The sequence below is a fragment of the Paroedura picta genome, chromosome 8 (genome assembly GCF_049243985.1).
Source record: "Paroedura picta isolate Pp20150507F chromosome 8, Ppicta_v3.0, whole genome shotgun sequence".
Taxonomy (NCBI): domain Eukaryota; kingdom Metazoa; phylum Chordata; class Lepidosauria; order Squamata; family Gekkonidae; genus Paroedura; species Paroedura picta.
The window spans coordinates 53,716,553-53,740,271 of record NC_135376.1 but is presented as its reverse complement, the minus strand read 5'-3'; the positions used below and the strand labels follow the sequence as shown (position 1 = coordinate 53,740,271).

Genomic DNA, 23,719 nt, shown 5'->3' with positions numbered 1-23,719 from the left:
GTTAAACAAATTTCACCTAGAACTGCTCTAGAGTTTAGCTACTTCTGTTTATCCCAAGCAACCAATATTTTATAGATAGCTCTATCTTCCTTTTCTTTTCCCTTTGCTTATCAGTGGTGAACTGGTAAAAACAATGTTTTAAAATCCAAACTTATGGATACTAGTAATAATTTTTTTTTTGTTTTCACTGTTAGTACATTTAATGTTCACCCCTAATGGACTTCAGTAGTCTTTAGCCAATGCATGGGAAAGTAGCTAGAACCTATAACCCCTGAAATCCTAGTAAACTGGAATCAGGAAGCTATCAAGGGGGTCATAGGATGATTTGGCAAATTCTCTCCATCCCTTGTTATATAAACAAATACTGCCTAATTTTTGACCATCACTATTCTGATCCAGCAAAGGAATCACAAAGCTTTTTAGCTTCAGGAATACAAAGCTTTTTTAGCCCCAAATCCTTGTATACAAATATTGTTAGGATATATAATGCTTCTAATTAAATACTGTCTTTCCCCTGTATCTGCATATTTGAGAAAGCAATATAACTTTAAATGTAAACTTAAAAGCAACTTTAAATGTCATTATAAATGATGATCAAATAAATAATAAATAATTATTTATTTGATCATCATTTATAATGACATTTAAAGTTGCCCTTTTACAAACCTTTATATATTTTGTGAAGAATTAAAGTTGTCTTCTGGTGTGTTTCATTTGTAACTATTTCACACAGCATAAATTCTAAAGCATGGTATGTGTTTTACCTGAACAGAGATCTAACTGACCCTATGTGAAAACAGAGTGCTAAGGGAACCAAAAGAGCCTCTTGTGGCGCAGAGTGGTAAGGCAGCCACCTGAAAGCTTTGCCCATGAGGCTGGGAGTTCAATCCCAGCAGCCGGCTCAAGGTTGACTCAGCCTTCCATCCTTCCGAGGTCGGTAAAATGAGTACCCAGCTTGCTGGGGGGTAAACGGTAATGACTGGGGAAGGCACTGGCAAACGTATTGAGTCTGCCATGAAAACGCTAGAGGGCGTCACCCCAAGGGTCAGACATGACTCGGTGCTTTACCTTTAAGGGAACCAAAGATCCATTAAAAAAAAACTAAAGTCATAAAATATAGATATTTTGAAAATATGCTAACTGAAATTAAATATATAAATTTGATGTGTGATGTCATCCCATTCTTGGAAGTGATGCATTAGGAGTTCTTTAATTGTATTCTACTTAGCCGAATGAAAAAAGAAAAGAAAAGCAAATCCTACCTGGGCACTGGATAAATGACCATTCATAATTTTTCTCTTTTGGACAGAGATTGTTGTCAAGAACCATTTCAGCAGGATGCAACACAGTGAACTTCATTGGCCCCCTTGAGGACCCTTCCACACAATGGCCTTTGCCTGTATTGCTAGGATCATTGCACCACCCACATCCTGGGTGCTCCAGACACTGTCCACAAGTCCTCATTCCAGAGCAGTTCTGAGCTGTAATATAAAGAGTACAGCAATAAATAAATTTGTTGGTCTTAAGATGTCATTGCAACCCACCTCCATTTTAAAAGCTGTACGTTATTGATATGAATATAATTAAGTTATTCTACCCTTCTTTGATGTTGTACTGACTGCACAAGAAACAAATGGAGTGCTTTCTGAAAAATAACAGAAAATAATAGAGGTATAACTATGCAACTGGTATGGGACAAGTGCCAAAGTTTCCTCCAAGAATGCCAGGAGCTGGTCTGCAGTGGCCCTTTTAACCACCTTACAGAAATGGCAGTAGCTGGTTGGGTCCCACATATCCAGCGATGGTTTCTTGAGGAGAGGGCAAACCACTGCCTCCTTCACCAGCTCATGGAACTCGCCAGCAGACAGGGAGAGATTAATAATATCTCTGAACATTCTTTTAGATGTAGAGGGAAAGATGCATGTTTTATTGTGTGACATACTTTCTCAAAAACTTCTAATCCCAGATTTCCTTCAGCATAGGCATAAGTGGGAGATGGACAGCTAGTGGGAGCAGAAAACCAAAACAGCCAGAGACATTGAACCCTGGGCTATTTGGAGCCAGCTGGTTGGACCAGTATATCCACTATGAATATCTAAAAGATTACCAAATTACATTTGCTGCCCCCCCCTCCAGCCATCCAAGGCACTGCAGTGAAGCCACTAAAGCATAACCAAATTATACCTTAAAAGACATGTTAACAGTATCAGCAAAAAAACCACCAATGTGGAATAGAAGCTAATTAAAAGCTCAGGAAAGCATCATGGAGGATGCCCAGCATCTAAAAATATTATTGAAAGCAACAGATAAAGATGTCAGGGGAGGGTAGTCCAATGTCAGGGCACTACAACTGAGAAGGCCTTCTACAAAAGTATTTACGGACGAGGAACTATAATATGCCTTGTCCAGAAACAAGGGGAAGGACAAGGCTGTAGGTCAACTGTAAGGACTGAAAATGAATCTTGATGAAGAAGCCTGGGTATTAAGACCTTTAAAATTCAGCCCCATCAGTCAATGCCAAATATCAGGACCCTGGACAAGGGCTGGGCTGGGCAGCTCGTTATCAGGGCCAGGACAGAGTTCCTTAGCAGGCAGTCAGCAGGCCAGGAGGCCCTCATCAGCAGGCCCAGCATAGCGGGCCAAGAGGACCTCGTTAGGAGGCCCTCCATCACGACCCTTTCCCCAGGGCCTCTCCCTTTACCTACTGCTAGCTCCAGGCACTGAGGGGTCTGAGAGCAAAGAGGCTAGAGTCCAGGGACAGAGGGTGGGAGCTGCAGGGGCACGGCCAATCAGGGCAAAGCTAGCTGCACCCTGATTGGCCCTGTTCTAGCTTGGACAGCCAGACACATTTCATCCCCTAGGCTGTTTCATAAATATATAGAGGAGCAACAATGGATATGTTTACCACTATCCTAAGCTTTGAAGAACATAGAAGAACTCTTTCACATGTTAATACAATGTGCAAAAATGCTTGCTGGGATGATCATATAATGAAGGCTACCAATCTTACAAAACTAACCTCGCTAAACCTTCAGATTACTGATATTGAATATTCCCAGGTACAGATCTATCATGTTGGCTGCACAGCAGCATCTGTCCTGCCTTGTTCATGATGAGCCCAATCGTTGAAATATAGCACAGGCTCAATTAGTCTGTTCAGAAGGACGGAGAGAGAGGAGAGATACAAGTAGACTCCATCTCTCTAAGTGCACAGACCGGAAAATAATAAAAGCAGAATAAAGGAATTTTCATGGAACAAAAATTACATCTTACAACCTCCCCCTCCGCCTCATGGAAGCACAGCTGAGGCTTTCAAAATTACTAGAAGACACAATCCTGTCAGCAGCATGGTAGACCACTAATCAGTTAAGACATTTCTTTCTCTTGTATGTAAAGGGCAAACTTTCAGCCACATTTGAAGGGCCTGCATGGATGTGAACAAATACATCCTCCTAACTATAAGAACCAAACTAGATGTTACAGGGGCTGTTTCTGCAATTGAAAAGGCATGGGGAGCAGGGGAGATTACCTGTTGTATCAGTTAGGACTGGGCCCTCATGGCATTTTTAAATGGCTAAATTCAGCTCTAGACTCAAGCAATTTAAAGAAACCCTCCTTGTCATGAACAACCTACTTGTGAGATGAATGACCATATCATAGCAGCAGTGGGCTAGGCGGATGTGGGAGAGAGCATTTGGGGGCAAGGAGTAGGCTGCTAGCCTTAGTAAGCCCAGCCTTGGAACGGGCAATTTATCCCAAATGCATCTAGAATGGATGGCATTATATGCGTGACTGGAAATAAGAAGGAAGGGAATTGTGTTTTATCTCAAATACTTTCCTGAGTATTAGAAAACTTGATTAAAATGAACTGCAAACTAATGGAGTCAATACTGTATAAGGCACAAAAAGGTTGGAACCTGTACTATCTCTGCAAAATCTGTTCCGACTGACCTGAGAATACACTTATCAGTATTCAATAATTATGGGATTTACATAGGCTTTTGGTTATTGGAGGTTTCCACTTTTAAGTTTGTTCCACAGAATCTCTGATTTGTATTGTAGCAGCCTGTAATTGGGAAGGAAATTATTTCACACTGAGCAAACTGGCATAGCATAGCATAAAGCCTCTTTGAAGCCAAGCTTTAGAAAGGCTTGAAGTGCTCTTTTAAAGCAGAGTTTTCCATTTCGTTCAGAACAACATTACTGTTGTTGAATCTAGATTTTATCTTGGTGTTATTGACAATAAGAGAACACAATGATCTCCAGAACAGCAGGGATGCTAAGCTACAGTACAGAGGCAACATAGTTCACAACAGTAACATACTATCCTGTTATTAACAGCATTTTAAAAATTACTGAAGCTATGGAATGCAGAAGAAGAAAACTAGTCAGTTAACTACACATTTCTTGGCAGCCATCCACTGTTTTGCTTATAACACTGAAGTGCTTTTCAGAATACTAATTAATTTGATCAAATTGCTTGTTCATGAACATAAAAAAGCAAGTCTAATGACTGCACTTCTCAGGACAGAATGTACCATCTATGATGAACAGCTAGAGTGGTTCCCTACCTCTTTGTTTAAAGAACATCAAAGTATACAATGAGGCAGGGCATGGTCACGCCTTCTCTCCTCTACCTTCTTGCACAAAAAAATCTAACTAGAAAATAACAGCAGGTTGAATTATCCAGAGTTAGTCCCTGTGACACAAGCCCTAAACCTTAGGAGGGCTCAAGAGCTCCACCTAGAGCATCTGGGCTTTTGGACACCTGAGGTGTATAAGAATACACATCAGAAACACCTGTTGCACAACTGCTCCCATCCTCACCTGAATTGGGCTCTATGTGTCTCTAGTAACTCATATAATAGACACAACTTCCCTTGGATAACATGATTCCAGGTGCAATCCACAAAGTATCTGCCACATTCAACTGCAGAATATCAAATTGACACTTTAGCCCCCAAATGTTCTTCTGATTTTATCCCAGGTTGTATCTCCTAACATACTGGAATGGCTGAATTCAGGACAGGCAAAACTCATTTTGACCTGACTCAATGTAATGTAGGCAAATAAAATAACATGCAACAACAATGGCATAGAAAAGAGACTAAATCTGTAAAATACTGCCCAACTATACTAGTATGTTATATGCTATTAAAGGCTTGTTGTTGTTGTTGTTGTATTAGTATGAAGACTGTAACTATTTATAACTATGGAATTCATACTAGGTATACAATCAAGTATGTAGCATGTCTCATTTTAAAAATACAAATTTCCCTTCCAGCTCATAAAAGTACTTCTATATGGCAGAGGATATGTGAGTGACCATATACAAACGAGACTCATGCTCATCCCAGCTGCTGAAAGCCAGTCAAAAGAATCTGGCTATCGTAATCAGAACACATCTAAATAGAGAGCAAAGGTACCATCACTGTCCATTTGTCCCTACATGAAATACAAAATGTGGATGACAAGTCTGAATCCAGTTAATAATCTACAGTTTTCTCCTCAGGGAAAAAATTGTTGAGCAGGTGCCTGCACTTAAAATTACACCAGTTATTCTGTGGTGCTGTCAATTGATTCAAGACATTATGTTTGAGGCTACAATTTATGAATCAATGGAAATAAATGCATGTTTATCACACATAGTTCCATCACTCTGTCCCACAATGAAAGGAAGAACAATATGGAACTGATGAGGAGAACTGACAAGAAATCTCAAACAACAGGGATCCTCCATAGCAAAAATGAGCATAACATACACTTTGATACCTACCATTTAACACAATAAATTTGGAGGTGGATTGCAGTTCATGTTGCTGTAAGCGAGAACCTGTAGAGCATACTCTTGACTCACATAAAAAGCTGAAAGTGAATTCTCAAACTAAATTACCTTGAAATTCCTTCAACACTTGCTATTACTCTAGTCTACTGTCTTTATTCATAGATAAGGTACAGAATTAAAAAGGTAATTTGATTCCATTAGTAGAGAAGTTCATTTCCTTCATTTCCTTTTGAAGTTCATTCCTTTTTCTTTTGCATTACTCACCAAGTGGTATAATGTGTATATATCAAAATATACATGACTTTAAAAAAATGGCCAAGGGATTCAATAGTTTTGAAATACAAAACTTAAAACTACACAGTACAGTTTTTAAAACTATTTTCTGATTTATCCAGACATGCTCAGGATTGAACACAGAACCATATACCCTCGGAGCTACAAGGATTGGGTCTTTCTCTAATAGCATAGTTATGAGCTGGTTCAAATTTTATCATGGCCACAAACTCACTTGGTACTGATAACCAATAGACTTTAATCAGTATGGGAATAAAAACACTTGACAGGGTTGCTACAGGGATTGAAAGCTAATGTACATAAACGTGCTTCATGTCCTCAGGATAAAGGATAAAGACCTTTTATTGTTCTAACTATATTTTGTCCTAACTATTGTTCTAACTATATTTTTTTCTAACTATATTTTTATGCTCCTACTAATTATCAGAGTTAACAGTTTTCCCATTAAGCAAATACTTACGAGAGCAGGTAGTGGTCTGCCACTCTAAGCACTGTCCATATGGAAAGGAAATAATGTAGGCATTTGAGTCAACACATCGTTTTGTGCTACTACACCACATACACTCCATACCGCTGCTTGTACAGTTGGAGCATGTTGTCCTGAGAGAACAGGGCTTTTTGCAGGGTCTAGCATTTTGATTTGGACTAACTACAGACAAAAGAAAACAAAAAACCAGTAGAAATGCAGTATTTGTTTTTTTTTCTTTTATCTTATACTTCATCTTATTTGAACAGATAATTCAACACAAAAACAATTTCTTTTTGGTTTATCATTAAATACTTTCAGCAGGCTTTCAACACTTACAAAGAATATGGGAATGTTCCATACTAATCCAATGACTTAGTTGATACAACAACATTAATCTACATTTTTCCCTCTACAGGATATATATTCTACAAATTGTTTTACTAAGGTCTGGCTATTAATAAATACAATACAAAATCCGGAAAGTCAATTTAAATAGCTATATGCACACTGGAAAACAACATTAACTGAACATACTGTTAATAGGTAGAGTAATCCATGACCTTCTGTCCCTGCTGCATTTGATAAACAGTAAATAAATAAGTTATCTTCTTCACTGGTGATACATGCTCCCTTAAACATCACACATTTTGTTTAAGCATGTGATTTGTCAAGTGAGCATCTGCCCTCTGTTGTATGTATTTATACTCTATACAAATGCAATGGGGGGGGGAGAAATTATTTTATACATTAAAGAGAACTCTCTTTTCACAGCATAGTGCATTTTGTCTCCTTCAGAAGCATGTATTCTCCCTGAAACCAAACATATAACTGGAACAATTAAGAAGCAGAGATAGGTCTGCCAATCTCCAGATGATCTTCCAGAATTGTAGCTGACCTCCAACTGATCCAAACATCAGTAGGATTATCAGCTCTGGGTTTGGAAACAACTGGATATTTGGAGGGGTAGAACCTGAGGACAGTGGGGTTTAGGGTGGGGAGAGACTGCAATGGGCTGCAATGTCATAGCATCAAACTTCCAAAGCCATCATTTTCTCTAGGTGAGCTGATCTTGGTTTCCTGGTGATCAGTTGTAATCCCAGGAGATTTCCAGCTGCCACCAGAAGGTTGCCAACCCTAGACAACAGACATCAGTTCCCATGGAGGAAATGGCAGTTTTGGAGGGCAGACTCGCTGCCATTAGACCCCGCTGAGATCTCACCCCTCCCCAAACCTCACCCCCTCCCAAACAACTGTGAAGCATAAAATGGAGAACATGGTGATTTTTAGCTGAGTATAGCACAAAGAAATTTATGTATTATTTTTCTCCAAAGATTATGAACACAACAAAGCATTACTTGACATCAGCCTACACATAGGACAAGTTGGGTGCATGGGTTTTAAATCTAACAACATAATTTCAAATAGCTTTTTCAGTTTTCATTGAGACAAGATTCCCAAATAAAATTAAGATTAGGTAGGAACCACTCAAATTGCTCCTTTGTTCCCTAACTTATTTCAGACTTGGTTAAAAATTGCTTCATGTTAGAACTAAGAAAGGGAATCCTAACAGCTAATTATTGAAATATATAAGGAAATCAGCAACAGTTAAAACAAATAGCAACTGAGAAAGTCTGACAACCCCATTCAAAACCATTTAACCTCAACTTTAGCTGGTGTCTTTTCCTAAGCCGAAAATAATATTATAATATCTACTATTACAAATTTTAGACAGTTGCATCTCAGACATGAATAACATAAAACAACATTATTGCCTTATATTTTATGATTGTTTCACCATTTTAGGTAATGCAAATGTGCATATAAGAAAGGAAACATTTTGCAGAGTCCATGATTTATTTATGAAATGTTGCCGTTTCCATAGAGAACCTCACATGGCAAAGAAAAGAAAAAATACTATACTTTTAACCCTGCTGCATTGCTTCAAATAAGGTACTCCTATTATATTACTTTAAAAGTAAATGCTTCCTAATTGATTCACCAGTGTTGTCAGCAAAAGCTGTGGATTACATCACTTCATGGCACAATTTATTAATGTATTTTAGACCCTTTCCATTTTTATTGTGCTTTGCTATTGTTGCATCCTCACATTAGTTTGACAATGCAGTTAACCCATGGCTATTTACATCAGGGCTTTACATGTCAATCTTAAAACCGCCCGCAGCGCTGCGGACTAAATAAAACAGTAAGGGCTTGGGGGGAGGAGTTAGGGCGGGCTGTGTCCGGGATAAAAACTTGGAAGAGCGAATCAGGAGCCATGAAGCGGCTCCTGATTCGCTCCTCTGAGTGTCAATCCTGGACCAAGGAGGCAATGGGGAGGCGCGCAAAGCGCGCCTGCCCATTGCCTCCTTGGCCGCCATTACCTCCACTTCGATGCGGGGAAAGGAGCAGGGCTGCTGCGTCTTTGACGTGGTGGCCCTGCTCCTTTCCACCCACACGCCCGCCCAACTCTGCCTTCTCCCGGCCGCTGGAGCAGCCTTGCCGCGTCACAGATGCGGCGAGGCTGCTCCAGCGGCCGGGAGAAGGCTGCCGCGAACTCCTGACCTTCTGACGACGCTTCCACGCTTCCAGACCACAGCGACAACTGACTTCGCCCGCCCAAAATGGTGGCGCCGACTCCGACGCCGCCAGCCAGCCGAGGCATGCTCGCAGCCCCGCCGATGCCTCGCTACCACTACAGGCCGCCGCACCATCACCTCCTGCTCCAGAGCCTGTGCTGCCCAGCCATCGCGCCACGGCCAAAGGCCGAGGACACGCCCGCCCCACCGCCACGCCGTTGTGGGAGATTCTCTCTCCAATTGTATTTAACACCTTTATGCACCCTGTTGCCCAGATGGTCAATGGGTTTGGGCTTGGGTATTATCAATATGCCGATGACACCTGGCTCTTCCTCCTGATGGATGGCCACCCAGATTCACTACCTTGAGTCTTTTGCTAGATGTCTTGAAGCAGTAATGGAATGACTCAAATACAGTTATCTGAAACTCAACCCTTCAAATTGGAAGTCCCTTGGCTGAGAAGGAAGGGACCAAGCAAGGAAGTGTGATTGCCCGCTGATGCCAGCACACTCAGCCAGGAATCTGGGCATGATCTTCTTTTGTAGTTACAGCCAAGCTCCAACATGGATATATCATTAGATCAATGTCATAAATATTAATACTGTTTTTGATTTTTGATGATGCAAAAGTGGCAAATTACATTTAAAATTAACATTTACAGAAAAGTAACTACTTTTGAGAACAGTGTTTCTTCTACCCTACTCAATCCCAATCATTTTCTGTTACTGTTGAATTTAAATATTGTAATTATCTAGTTATTAACCAAAATATCCACATGATTTTTTTCTCTTTAGCAAACTCCAAACAAGCGTAATGTAAGTAAAGTCAACAATTGCGGGAGCTTACTTACCAACAGGCTTCTCACATACAAGGCCATCAACCATGGCTGTACATGGGTTTGCTTTCAGACCTGCTATTTCTGCCCGTTCCAGATAAGCACAGAATCCAGAGTCATTTGGTTCTCCAGGAAGCCATTGCAACGTAGTGTTTGTAAATGGGGACATGTCATCCCATCCCCAATAGGAGATGTTGATCTTGCGTAAACCTACCCAAGGTGATATTTTCTGTGAAGTAGAAGGAAAAGTTATATGAATAGACATTGAATTATACTGTATTTTTCTCAGCAATACTTCCATGCTACATTCAGAATGCGTTAATACTCATTTCTCCTACCATTTATTCAAATTTTCATCTCATGGATTCCATCTTCCCTAGAGCATCTGTTAACATACAGAGCTACTTTTCTCCAGTGCAAACTTTGTATACTTTAAATTTAAAACACAGATCAGTAAAGTAAAATTGATGCAATAAATGCACAGTACCATGTTCGAGTGTGTTGTGCTATCAAGTAACTTCTAACTGAGGGCAAACCTATGAATTAATATCTTCCAAAACCGCCTATTGTTAATAGCCTTGCTCAGGTTTTGCAGATTGAGGGCCATGACATCCTTGACTGAGTCAATCCATCTCATGGTGGATATTCTTCTTTTCCTGCTATCTTCTGCTTTTCCTATTGTTATTATCTTCTCAAGTGATTCTTTTCATTAGGGCCCATTATGCACGGGGGGAATAGCGCACATTTGGGGTGGAATGGCGGTGACTAAAATCACAGATAACGCACGGTGCCGGCTGCAACCGGCCGCAGATTTGGAGCATGTCGCTGAAAAAGCTGCGTTAGCGAAACGTGGAAGAAAGTGCAGCTTCCGGGTGACCGGGCCGCAACCAGAAGCGGCGCCAGGGTCGCCGCGTGCATAATCGGGTACTCTGGGTTTTGCCGCCATTGCGTCCCATCCTGTGCATAAGCGGTTTGCTTTGCTTCTTCCCCCTCCACGTTTTCCATGTGACCCGAAATTGCGGTTTCCGCAGCCGTGCATAATGGGCCAATGTGACCAAACTATGATAGCCTTAGCTTCGGTCATTTTAGTTTCTAGGGAGAGCTCATGCTTGACTTTATTTAGAAGCCACTTATATGATTTAGAACCCACAACACCATAAGAACTAAGAAAAGAAAAACTGAAAATTTTCAGTACTCCACTGTATACTTCCCAGCTCTTTGGAAATTAGCAGAGAGGTCAGCATCATAGTGAAATGACTGTTTCCCCCTATAGATCAAATTAATCTTTAATTAGAGAGCTGGAAACTGCTATATGTGCAGCTAGCTTCTAAAATTATAAAAATAAATATTAGAGAGAGACAGTAAATAGCTCACTACTACCAATCCTTGGTAATTAATCATGGCCAAAACAGAGATGGCCACAGACTAACCCACCCTTCCCAATATGGGAAATGGTGCTAAGTGAAAATGAGTAGCACACATTTAAAAAAGCGATCTATGGAAAGAAAATTATGTTATATCCTCCTTTATAAAAGCACATTCAGAGAACATACGAACAAATGAACTAGTCCCTAACAAATTCATCCTGAAGGACCACCTCTCCCTGTGTATATCTAAAGAACAACTTTGTTCATTCCAGCAATCCTTTCCTTTGCTAATGTGCAAGTGGCCTAAACACTGGCTATTTCATCCTCTCCTTTGGAACAATATCCCAGAAGAGGCGAGGAAAGCTCCCACCTTGGTGTCCTTCCAGAGTGGCTATAAATCAAAATTATTTAGGAGGACACTTGAGGGCAGATTGAGCAGTGTTTCTTATGCAGTTGGCACATGGGATGTATTAGTTGCCGTAAGGCAGTAATCATGCTGGTTTTTATTTATCTTTTAAAAACAGGTTTATTTTCAAAATTTATATCATGCCATTTTGCCTTGATTAGGGCCAACATGCAAGATTTTAAACATCTTTAAAACTATTCAAACCAAACACATATTTTAAACAGGAGGAGGTGGTGGGCGCTCTTTCGTTGGAAGTTTCTACCCTTTATTATATCCATGGAGAGTCACTGGCTCCTGGTTCAGGCTCAGACCTGGTGTCGACAATGGTGGTACTGGGGTCCTCCCAACCATCAGGCGGGCCACACCCACAATCTGATCCTTGGAGCTAGAGTAGAAGTGGATCTGATGGCGACAGATGTCGTCCAATGGTCCGACCACTATTCCCTGAAGGTCTGATTCAGGGCACCACTCCCCTGTATTCAGGCAACGGGTGCATTTTAGCCCACCCGTAGAGGCTTATGGATTCAGTTGGCTTCCTGAATGCTCTGCAGGACCCAATGCCTCTTGTTGACTTGTTGGCAGCACTGGTGGAAGACTGGAAGTCCCACCTGTCTGCTGTCATTGACGAGGTCACTTCCAGGCGCCCTCTCTGCCCTTGCCTCAAACTGCCTCCATGTTACACCGTGGAGCTGAGGGAGAGGAAGAGGGAGATGAGATGACTAGAGTAAGTGTGGAAGAAGACTCGTGATGAAGCTGCAAGAACATCCTAGTGCATGCTTATGAAGGCATATGAGATGGCAGTGAAGGCAGCAGAAAGGGAGTTTTTCGCTGCCAAAATCACATCTGCAAGCTTGCCCGACACAATTGTTTAGGATAGTTTGATCCCTTACTGCCCTTGAGCAGGGGTAGCAGCTATTATATAGTTCTGCTATTTAATCAAATAAATTGTTAACCACTTTGAGTCCCAGCTGTGTTGAGAGTAATGCAGGTTTAGAAATACTTTAAATTAAATAAACAACTCCCCTAATGAAGAATAATTTCAGTAAAACTAAAATTCAGTGAAACTTGGGAGAAGAGGAATAATATGAAAAGAAAAAAGGAAATATTCATACACTTATTGACTCACCTATCTCTTATGCACAACCACTTATGTTTACCATCCATTCAGTTCTACACTTTTGAATGTGATCATTATCATACACCCCTTGTCTCTCCACAGGCAGCCATGCACATCTTACAAAGGTAAGGATAGTTCCCCTGGTACCATGCTGAGAGAAAGAGAGCCTATAACAACAGTACTCAGCAGATAAGCAGCTGTTCTGAGATGATACTGCTTCAGTCAACAATGGACTGCCTGGATTGATGCAGCTGTTTCTTTTCTTACAGTGTTTTTAAATCCAGGGATTTCTCAGTCATCCCCCATCCTTAAATCTCAGTAGGATGACTGAGAATGCTGTTGAAGGGGGAGCTACGGACAAAATGAAAGGCAGTTTGTGGTATGAGTATTTAGCAAGCCACTCTCCCGGAGTGAGACTATTGGTCCATCCTAGTTCATACCGGATTACCTGAAGCTTAAATATATGCCAGGATGATGTTTTACTTCCAAACTTTACCCAGCAACCAAGCCCAAGACTGCCTTGCTAGGAAAATCTTTGCTTTATCCTGAGCTATAACTTTGTCCATGACTTCTGCTATATTGGGAAACATAATGACCGATGTATCAAGAGCTTCTTTGAGATTCACCAAAGATTATTATAAGGTGGGGAAATCTGTAAAAGCAATGATGGATAAGGTCAAAATCAAATGAAATCAAATTGGCCATCTGATAGAACCCAAAGAATACTCATCAGTGGTGCATCTTCAGCTTGGAGGGATGTATCACAGGGTTCCATGCTGGGGCTGGTATTTAACATTTTCATTATTGATTTGGATGACATGATAGAGGGTACATTAATAAAATCTGCAGATGACACTAAATTGGGTGGGGTGGCTAATACCCAGAGGAAAGGACTACTCTTCAAGAAGATCTGGATGGATTGGAATATTGGACCATAGCCATCAAAATGAAGTTTAATAGGGAAAAGTGTAAAGTATTACACTTGAGTAATAAAAATGTGATGCATATGTATAAGATGGAAGATACATGGCTTGATAAAAGTACATGTGAAAGGGAGTTCAGATGGGCAATAAGTTGAATATGAGCCAGCAGTGTGATATGGCACCTAAGAAGGCTAATGAGATATTAGGCTGCATTGCTAGGAACATAGAATCTAGAGCAAGGAAAGTTATATTATCTCATTTGGAATATTGCCTCTAGTTCTGGGCGTCACGGTTCAAGAAGGATTTTGAAGGATGACTAAGATGATTGGAATCCATGCCTTACAAGGAGAAGTTGAGGTTGGGTATAGCTTGGAGAAGAGAAGGGCAAGGGGTGATACAATAGTGGTGTTTAATTATGTAAAAGGTAGACATGTTGAAGTGGGGGCCGACTTATTTACTGCAGCTTTAGGTACAAGGACTAGGAGCACTGGGTTCAAATTACAGGAAAAGAGGTTCCACTTAAATATTATAAAGTATTTTCTGACAGTGAGGCTGTTCGTAGATGAAATATGCTACCTTTGAGGGTGGTAAAGTGTTGGAAGCTTTTAGGAGGAGATTGGATGAGCACCTGTCAGTAGTATGTTTTTTTTAATCCTTGAGTATGTGGGGGGGAGGAGCTGGACTGGATGGCCCTCTGTGGTCTTTTATAGCTCTGTGTGATTCTGATTCTGAGTGTCAAAAGCCTACATCACATGAACTGTTTATAAAAATGACAGTCATTTCAGCTCTCTGAAAATGTGTTCATTTTGAATGAGTTATCTACATTTGGGCGAATGCATAGAAGAATGAGTTAAAGGATATCAGCCTGGCTTCCATGCATAACTACTAGAAAAATAAAGCTTGAGCACTGTGGCACTTTCAAAACCAACCAAGCTTTGTTCAAGGTATAAGTTTTCTTGTGCAAGCACACATCTTCAAATATACAAAAGCTTATAACTTGAATAAAACTTGGTTGGTCTTAAAGGTGCCAAGGGAGTCAAACGTTATCCTGCTGCTTCAGATCAATATCGCTACCCACCCAAATCTACTTGAAAAATAGCCTGTTGGTAATATGATGATTAGGTAGTTGCAAAGTACTCTATGGGAATGACTCTGGCTGTTGCTATGTTTCTTTTAACTCTAATAGTGTGCGGTTAAGGTGGCCGAGGATAGGACACTAATGGTCTCTTAACCTTACTTTAGAAGGTGAGCAAAGACATTCTAGTTCAGTCAGGCATTTGCTACAGTAAATTCCTAGCTGTGTTATTTTGTAATTTTTTTAAGAACCCTGAGAAAAGATAAGAGAATAAGCACCGAGAGTTGTCTGTTCTTTTTGGAAACAGGAAAGGATATTCATCAATAGGAGGGCTTTTCAGGTTGCAGCTTCCTTGGGTCTGGAGAGATGGAACCCTTTGTGGGTTTTTGGAAAGATCTGGTAAATGGGGTATTCATTTCTATTCCAGTGTGGGAATCTTAGTAGAAATAAGCCAAATGGATAGGGCTTTGATTATTATAAAAACTGTGAAATTCTACTCAATTGCAAATCATTCTATGCTACCTAAATTATTCATGTGTAGATACCTAAATAATAGAGGAAGACGTATTATTCATAAAGAAATCATTTTTAGCCTTTTTTTCTAAATAAGGAAACCTCACAAATATAACTCAATATTTTTATTTTTCAATCATTTGTTAATACTTCTGAAAGGCTTTTATTTTGCAGAAATAATTCAGCTTTAAATGTAAAAACAACGATTTTAAGAATATAGAACCAGAGATTTTAGCAGAAATGTTACCAGACATTTTTGTCTTTACAGCTGCTCTCCCTGCATTTGTGAACTCTACTAAACAATCTGTAGCAAAGAGAAGTCATCTAAAATGAAATCGTATGCTCTAAATCATCATGATTGGACCCTGAAAGAACAGGCTTATAAAGGAAAATCAAGGAAAATCTCAGCAAGCTTCCCTGGCAAATGATAGCACATTCAGAGTGACTTATTCAGAGTAAATGGAATGGGATAGACAGATAGGAATGAAAGAGAAATTACTTTTGGGAGGGGAAACCAAAGGTATGGTAGAGCATAAATCACTGTAACATTTTATTAGAAGTTTTTGATAAGTAAACGATCACTTAACCCAAGTTATCATATTAAAGTGCACACATTCGTCTACCTTTATTGTATACCACATGTGGGTTATCTCAAATTTATAGACTTGTAGTGTTGCAGCCCATAATTCATGTGAATAAAGATATGCTTGTACGATGTCACCTTGTAGAAGTTTGCAGCTTTAAAATAAAATCTAGAAACTGAAACAGCCATTTCCCATCTTAAGTATAAGCGGTCAGCAGACTGTCAAAATCACAGGCTGTCAGAAACTGCAATATCAAATTAAAGGTGCTGGTGATTACCTTTAAATCTCTAAATGGGCTGGAACGTTCATACTTGGAGGACCTCCTCTTCCAACATGTTCCCTTGCCCCCCAAAATTTGTGTTCTTCAGTCCACAACCTACTTGTGATGCCTGGCACCAGAGATGTTTGCCTAACATCTACAAGGAGTCATGGTGGAACTTCCCTGGTGGAACCAGCTGTCAGGCGGTACACGGGCCCTGTGTGACTTATCTAAATTCTGCAGGGTCTACAAAGCAGAACTTTTCCATTAAGTTTTTGATCTTTTTATGAGGATTACCATTTAGTTTTATTTGTATTATGTTTTTAAATGATTCCTATTAATATTTTAGCTGTTATTAGTTGTCTCAAGATTGCTTGGTGGCAAGAGACAGCATATAAATTCAACAGTAAACAGTTTTGCACAACATCTTTAAAGTACAATAAGTGTGGTTAGCCAAAGATTTTTTAAAAACCCTGTATCCTTCTGTTCCTTTAAACACAGTACTGTAAAGAAAAAGAAAGTTGCACTGGAAAATTTAAATCTCACAAAAAGTGATCTCTTTTAAAGTAGCACCTAGTATTTTTACACTGTTAAAATCAATATCAGGTTGACAAATAAGTCCTCCAGTTATAATGTGCTTGGTGAATGCATAACTGCAAATGTTACAACAAAAAGATGTATACTTCTAAACTAATTATACACATTACCTGGAGAGTATATTTCTGCATTTCGTCCAAAACAAACTCAACTTCTTTTGAGGTTGTTAATGATGCAAGAATCCCATTTAAGCCATAGCAATAAAGTCTTGCATTGTCATAGTTTTCGCGACTGGAGTTTACACGGAGGCAGGCATCTCCAACATGATTCCATCCTTCTCCACACAGATGAGCTATAAAGAGTTAGATAAGCTTAAAAGTCGTTGCGAAAGAAAAAAACCTCACATTTAGAACTACACTTTAGCATTACCTTTCTAGAAGACGGTTCAATTAAGCAGACATAATCGTTTCTACTGTTCTTATTGTAAAAAAGGTCACAGTACTGATGTATGACACGCTATAATTGTAGTTAGAGATGAACTACAGTGTAAGTAGGAGCACAAGGAGTTAAATAATGAATTAATATCAAGAAATCTTGGGGAAATAATAGGATTTGTGATTGATATATGCTTCTGTGTATTACCATGGTTTACATCAACAGATTAACATTTAGGTGATGCTGCCTTTGGAATCCATACGGAAATTAAATGTTATCTAGAAGATTACAATTACATTTGAATTGAAGCCAAATGTGCGCTTTTGTAGCTTTGTCGTTTTTGTACTTATTACATTGAATACTCAGAACCACCAGTGTTTGTATTGAATTTCGTACAGTCCATTATTTCTAATTAGGGTTGCCAGCTCTGGGATGGGAAATACCTGGAGACTTTGGGAGTGGAACCAGGAATGGGTGGAATTTGGGGTGGGGAGGGATCTCCGTAGCCATTTTATCCAAGGGAACTGATCTCTGTCACCTGGACATGAACTGTAAAACCAGGGAATCCTCAGGTCCCACCTGGTGACTGACATCCCTGTTCCTAAAATAGATCTGAACCATGTTCGCCCTTCTCTCATTTCTAGACATTAAAAATTGTTAATTTCAAACACATTTCCTTTTTACCTGGCAAAGCTTGACATTCTTGCTGTCGCTGGTCCCACTGGCAGTTGAGATTTAGTGAACAACTTTTACAACTAGTCAGCTTATTACAGATCTGTTCATTTCTCACATGACATTTGGTGTAGTTTTTTACGGACTGGAACACAAATAGGCATGCAAAATGTGTTAACGTTAAGAACAGAGTAAAAGCAAGTTGAAACTGCAGGAGGAATTGTTTATATCAGGACTAACAAACAGATGATGTAAATTTAGATGTTATCTATCTAACAAGAAGGGCCAAACATATTAGAAAGAATACAACATACACAGTTTAGAAGGTACCTTTTAACAAAATTGATTATTAGCTTTTCATGTACATGAAATTATATCAACTTAAACCACAGAGAAGAATGTTTGCGGGTTAATGAACTAGTTCTTCCTAAATTAGGGACTAATTTAACAAGTCAGTACAGTGCTGGATCAACTGTACCCAAAATTCAAGAGGGGTTTATTAATCAGAGTCTCTCAACCCTAGCACCTCAAGTATAATAAGGAAGAACATCTAGATTTGCATCATAAAAATGATCAACAAGACAAAGCCCATATAAATTAAAGGTACATTCATCAAGGGCACATGTATATGGTCTGCTGTTTGTTTCTGCTGCTGACATGCTGTGGTCTGGTCTGAATACTTCCCTGGGGCCTGGAAGGCACACCCCGGCCTTTGGAAAGCATTCCCCCACTGCAGCAGGGCCTCTTATCTGGGGCCCTGCAAATGGAGCAGCAAAGTCACAGACTGGCAGGCTCCAATAGCCAGGCAGTTTGTGAGGCAAGGGTGAAGGCTCATGAGAGAGGGCGGAAGCTGTAGGGGCAGGGCCAATCAGGGTGCAGGTGGCTGCACCCTGATTGGCCCTATTCCAACTCAGACAGGGAGGGCGGGAGCAGTAGGGTCAGGGCTGCACCCTGATTGGCCCTGGAGAGGCCAGACAGTTTGTCCCTCAAGGCTGTTTCACAATTATTAAGAGGCACCAAATGGATAAGATATGTCGCTTGTTTCAAATCCAGCATGCATCAAAATTCACTTCTGTAAAAAAATTATAGCACCTCTTAAAATGCTTAGAAGTGGTGATAAAGGAAGATCTCCACCTCTATAAATATTTTAATTAGTCATATGTGCAGTTATATACATGTGAATCTATCACATGTAAAGATGGTCTGGTCTGTTTTCTACTGAAGCATACATACGCAAAATGTTAACTGAGAACTGGCTTTCAACAGAAGACCAACAAAGACCCAAAAGGACATCTGATGAAAAGCTAAGGAGATTAAGGGAGACACCAAAGAGCAGTTGTTTGGGGGGGAAAGTAGGAAAATCATCCAACTGCCAGAATCTTTAACCCCTCCTGCGGAGCGGATAAAATAAAGCCCTAAGGGCTATTGGGAAGGAGTTAGGGTGGGCTCTGTCTGTGATAAAAACTCGGAGGGGTGAATCAGGAGCCACAAAGCAATTCCTGATTCGCCCCTCCGAGTGCCACTCAAGGGCCGAAGCACGCCTCCTCAGTGGCCGCTTGCCCCGGCCTCGCCCACCAGGGGACTCACCGTGACGAAGGACATGCTGCCTTTGCCCACAGTGAGTCCTCCTGCCTTCCCATCACCCTGGGGAAAGGAGCCAGGATGCCGCGTCGAAGATGCAGAGTCCCTACTCCTTTCCTGCCCCCCCAACCACACTATGTGCCCACACGACACCAATTACCCCCCTCCATCCCCACACCCCTTCCCACCCTGCCGCTGCTCCCCTCCCTTAAAATACCCCCACTCACGCACCTGCCCGCCAGCCGCTAACCCCCCCAATCCTCCCCTCGCCCCGCCGCTGCTTCCCACGCTTTGAGCACACACACTCACCCGCACGCACACCGTCTGATCACCCTCCCACCCTCCCCAGACCCCTTCCCGTCCCGCCACCACTTCCCATGCTTCCAGCACCCACCCAACCACACAATCACACGCCTGGCTGCCGACCGATCACCCCCCACCCTTCCCAGACCCCTTCCCGTCCCGCCACCGCTTCCCATGCTTCCAGCACCCACACAATCACACGCCTGGCTGCCGACCGATCACCCCCACCCTTCCCAGACCCCTTCCTGGCCCGACACGAAGCCCCAACAACCAGCCGCCGCCTATTGCCCAGCCCCCATCACTGCCCTTCCCCACCACCCCTTTCCTCGCCCGATCCAGCTTCACCGACACGACGCTCACCTTACCCCGATCCTCCGCAGCCCTGGCCCTTCCTTTCCATTTTGCCTGCACCGGCCCTAGCCAGCCCGTTCTGCCTGGTTGCTCCCACGGCCCTGAAATGAACCAGGCATGCGCGGAGTCACGCACATGCCTGGTTGCGGAGCCCAACGCGCTGACACGGCCCCAGCACCCTGCCCCCCCCGCTGCTGCTGGGGACTGGCATGCTGTCCTTCCCCTCCTCATCACTTGCCCCGCCCCCCAGCCCACGCTGTGCCACTTCCCCACCTTCCCCTAACAGCTGCCGCCCAACACTACACTGCCTCCTCCCTCCACACCCTGCGAGACCACTTCTCCCAATGCCCAACCTCTGCCCATTTTTAAAATGGGCTTTATCCCTAGTATATGGATAAAGCAACTAGTGGAATTTCCTTCTGTGATGGGTTAGAGATGAACATTTGTAAATACTGAATTTAGGGCAGGAATGGATTAACTGTAGCTCTCCAGATGTCCAGGGACTACAATTACTATGAGCCCCTGCTGGCACAGTTTGGTCCCACCTGCTCTACTGGATCTTGCTACTGCAGGGGTCTACATAGTGTTCGCCTACATATTCCGTCTCTCAGAACTAAAAGTACTTGTTTTTCCAATTCAAATGACTTAACGGATAAGCAATCAAAGGAATTAAGAGGACATTGCTAGTACATCAATTATCAATGAGAATTAAAACCAAAACCCACTTTCACACTGCCAAATTTTACTCAAAACAGCTCACATATTCAAAACATAAGATTCCTGTCATACGTAATTATTGATAGAATGGATCAATGAGAGCGAACCATGTGTAAATTGTCAAAAATCATGCTTAAGGTCTCACTGAAAGGTGTGGCAAAGGCACTCAGAAACAAATGTGAAAAGACACCATGTTCTTTTATAGAAATTCTATATAGCAAATTAGCCAGAACAAAATGTTGCAAAGTAACAGAAGGTAAACCTGTAAAATATGCACATATGAATTTCAGAAAACCTTTTTATACCTATTTGCATTTTGTTTGGTTCAGTCATTATACATTATTGACAATGCTGTCTGAGAGGTCGATTACGATGAATTTTAAATTGCAAGCACCATCTGTTCACTTAACACTGTCCCCACCTAATATTCCTTGTTAACATGTCATTATCACAATGTCAAAATCCTGAAAAGTTCAGGCTGCTATGAAAACGAAACCATATGGTAGCTGGCATTACTAAATGCACCGGGGCGGGGGGGGGGGAGGCAGAAGACTCAGTGTCTTTTCACCACTTCTTCGCAATGTGGTTTTCTGATTGGAGTTAACCCAAGGCTATCTAACAAGGCTTTAAAAAGAAATCCAAGCTTTTAGTAACTATTCCCTCTGTTCTCACCTCACTTCCATAATCCCAGCTCTTACTTCTTCTAAATCCAATTTACACATTCCTTCCTGGACAAATCTCAGAAGCCTAGTGTAAATGCAAATCCAACAGGTAATTGCTGTTAGCAGTAAGATTCTAGCCCAAACTACCAAACCCAATTAAATTTAGAACTAAGACAACCCATATGCTGCACAAGTTTTCCTATAGTCATAAGAAGCATAACATAGCTAAGTGGAACATCATAAGTAAACTGACGTATTGCAAATTTCTTTTTTTTTATGTCCATGCACAATGATATCATACCTACCACAAAGCCTCACTTTCATCTTAGTGTGGTAGAGTGCTTTGCAGTGAATAAACTTGTCTGGCAGAAAGAACATAGGCTACAGTGTTAAAAAAAACAAAAACTCTCAGTGAGAGTTAACAGACACATTTTGTTATGCCGGTTTTAAAAGACTGGTGACCCCCATGCTTTTATGGGCCACCCAGACTGCAAATTCGGGGACTAGCATGATTATCACAGACCAGAATCTAGAAAAGTCTCTGATGCAACCTCCTCCCCATCCCATTTGGAACCTCTTGCTTGAGGTAGTTCTTCCATGCAGTTCTGTTGCACTACAGTCTCAGTAAGTTATGTCAGGTGCTGTCCCTGGAACAAATCCCAAGATTTACTAAACCAGAGATATAAGAATGTGACTGCCTTGCAACTCTTTCTAAAATGTCAGTATAATTGAAACAATATTTGTTTGGGGGGGGGTCCTCTTTCAAATTCTCTGGTGCCTTCACTGTTCTCCATGACTTAACAAAAATAATTGCTGGTGTTTCAGCAGATTCATTAGTCAATTCCCCTGCCATACAGAGATGCATATACAGTAGACCAACTGATTAAAGTAGTTCAAGGTCTGTTTTGTTTGTGCCAGTTTTCTGGTTGTTTTTAAGTATTCCCTTGCTTCTTATCAATATTACAAATGACATTTTTTTCCATTCTTCATTTTGGTACATGTCAGTATTTGCTTGTTAAACTTCCATGCAATTAGATACTCCAACAGCTGTATTTTCTCCCTGACAGTCCTAGGAATACAGTTTCCCTGTATTTGTTTTTCCATTCAATGTCTATTTCCCAGTATTCTTGGACTCTAAGCATGCTATTTTAGTAATGTTGCAGGGCTTTAAATTAGGCTCAGGTGCTGTTAGCTATTTAAAGTCTTTTGCACTTGCATGGTTGAGATACAAACTTTTACTTGGCTTAATTACTGGGACAATTTCTGCATTACATACCTTCTTTTAGCTTTGTATTGGATTTCTATTTGATGCTGCAAGTCAACACTAGGCTTTCTGCATTAGGGCTTTCCCCTCTCATTTCCCATATGTTTTCTGCATCTGATTTGAAAGGAAGCAGCCTCCCATCATGCTTTGCACCCTTCCCTTTTACTAAAAAGTTTTTTAGTCTGTGTATGCTCTGCTAAAAGGATCCTGCTTGTGCCTTACTCTTCTTTGTACCCCATCCTGTGCCCTTCCTCAGACATACTGATCGCCTCTCCCCAAGTATACTGGATGTGAATTAAAAAAAAAACTTAGCTTATTGCAACACAACACTGCACTACAATCAAGACTGAATGCTGCTATTTTTTCATGCTTAGAGACAGCACTGTAATGCAATCACTTTTTTAAAAAAAGGTCATATGTTTCAGGACAGAGGGAGGAAGGGACAGGAGATGGTGACAGATGTTACAAGGGAGGGGCTGTGCACAAGGAAATCAAAATGGCAGTTGAGGGGGGGGGACTGAATACCAGGATTTCTCCATCGGGCAGCCCCAAATTAGAATCTGCCTGTAAAATGAAATAACTGTAACCAGGGAATAGTTAACAATGAGGTATGTGAGTATGCAATTTGGGTCTACAGCTGGGAAGGCAAAATTAGGTGCAGAAAGGAATATAAAAGTTCCACACTTTAAAAAGTCAAAAGGGAGGGATATCACTAATGAGGAAATGTTCTGGGAGGAAGGAACAGGAGATCCTCTCACCCATTTGGATGCTGAGTTACCTCAGCCTTTCTCAACATTTTTATCACTGAGAACCCCCTGAAACATTCTTCCAGCTTCAAGAAATCCCAGAAGTGGTGTGATCATAGAGAATACGAATGGGAAGCATAGCTGTGTACATGCCCACCTGGGGCCCCTCCCTTTTCCACCCCCTTCATGCCTATGATTGGCCATTTTGGAAAGGAGGACAGGCTGACATCACCATATATAGTCTTATC

The 23,719-nt window shown here is 41.2% G+C and overlaps 1 protein-coding gene across 3 annotated transcripts in view; it reads right to left on the bottom strand.

Moving 5' to 3' along the window:
* Positions 1–23,719, bottom strand: part of ATRNL1 (attractin like 1) — a 627,115-nt gene that overhangs the window by 466,892 nt on the left and 136,504 nt on the right. For all 3 annotated transcript variants that reach the window (XM_077349871.1, XM_077349872.1, XM_077349870.1), the window contains exons 14-18: positions 17,860–17,992; positions 16,911–17,092; positions 9,975–10,188; positions 6,540–6,728; positions 1,263–1,481 (exon numbers count right to left, since the gene is read on the bottom strand). In XM_077349871.1, the coding sequence (XP_077205986.1) occupies positions 1,263–1,481; positions 6,540–6,728; positions 9,975–10,188; positions 16,911–17,092; positions 17,860–17,992 (937 nt within the window). The remainder of the gene's footprint in view (positions 1–1,262; positions 1,482–6,539; positions 6,729–9,974; positions 10,189–16,910; positions 17,093–17,859; positions 17,993–23,719) is intronic.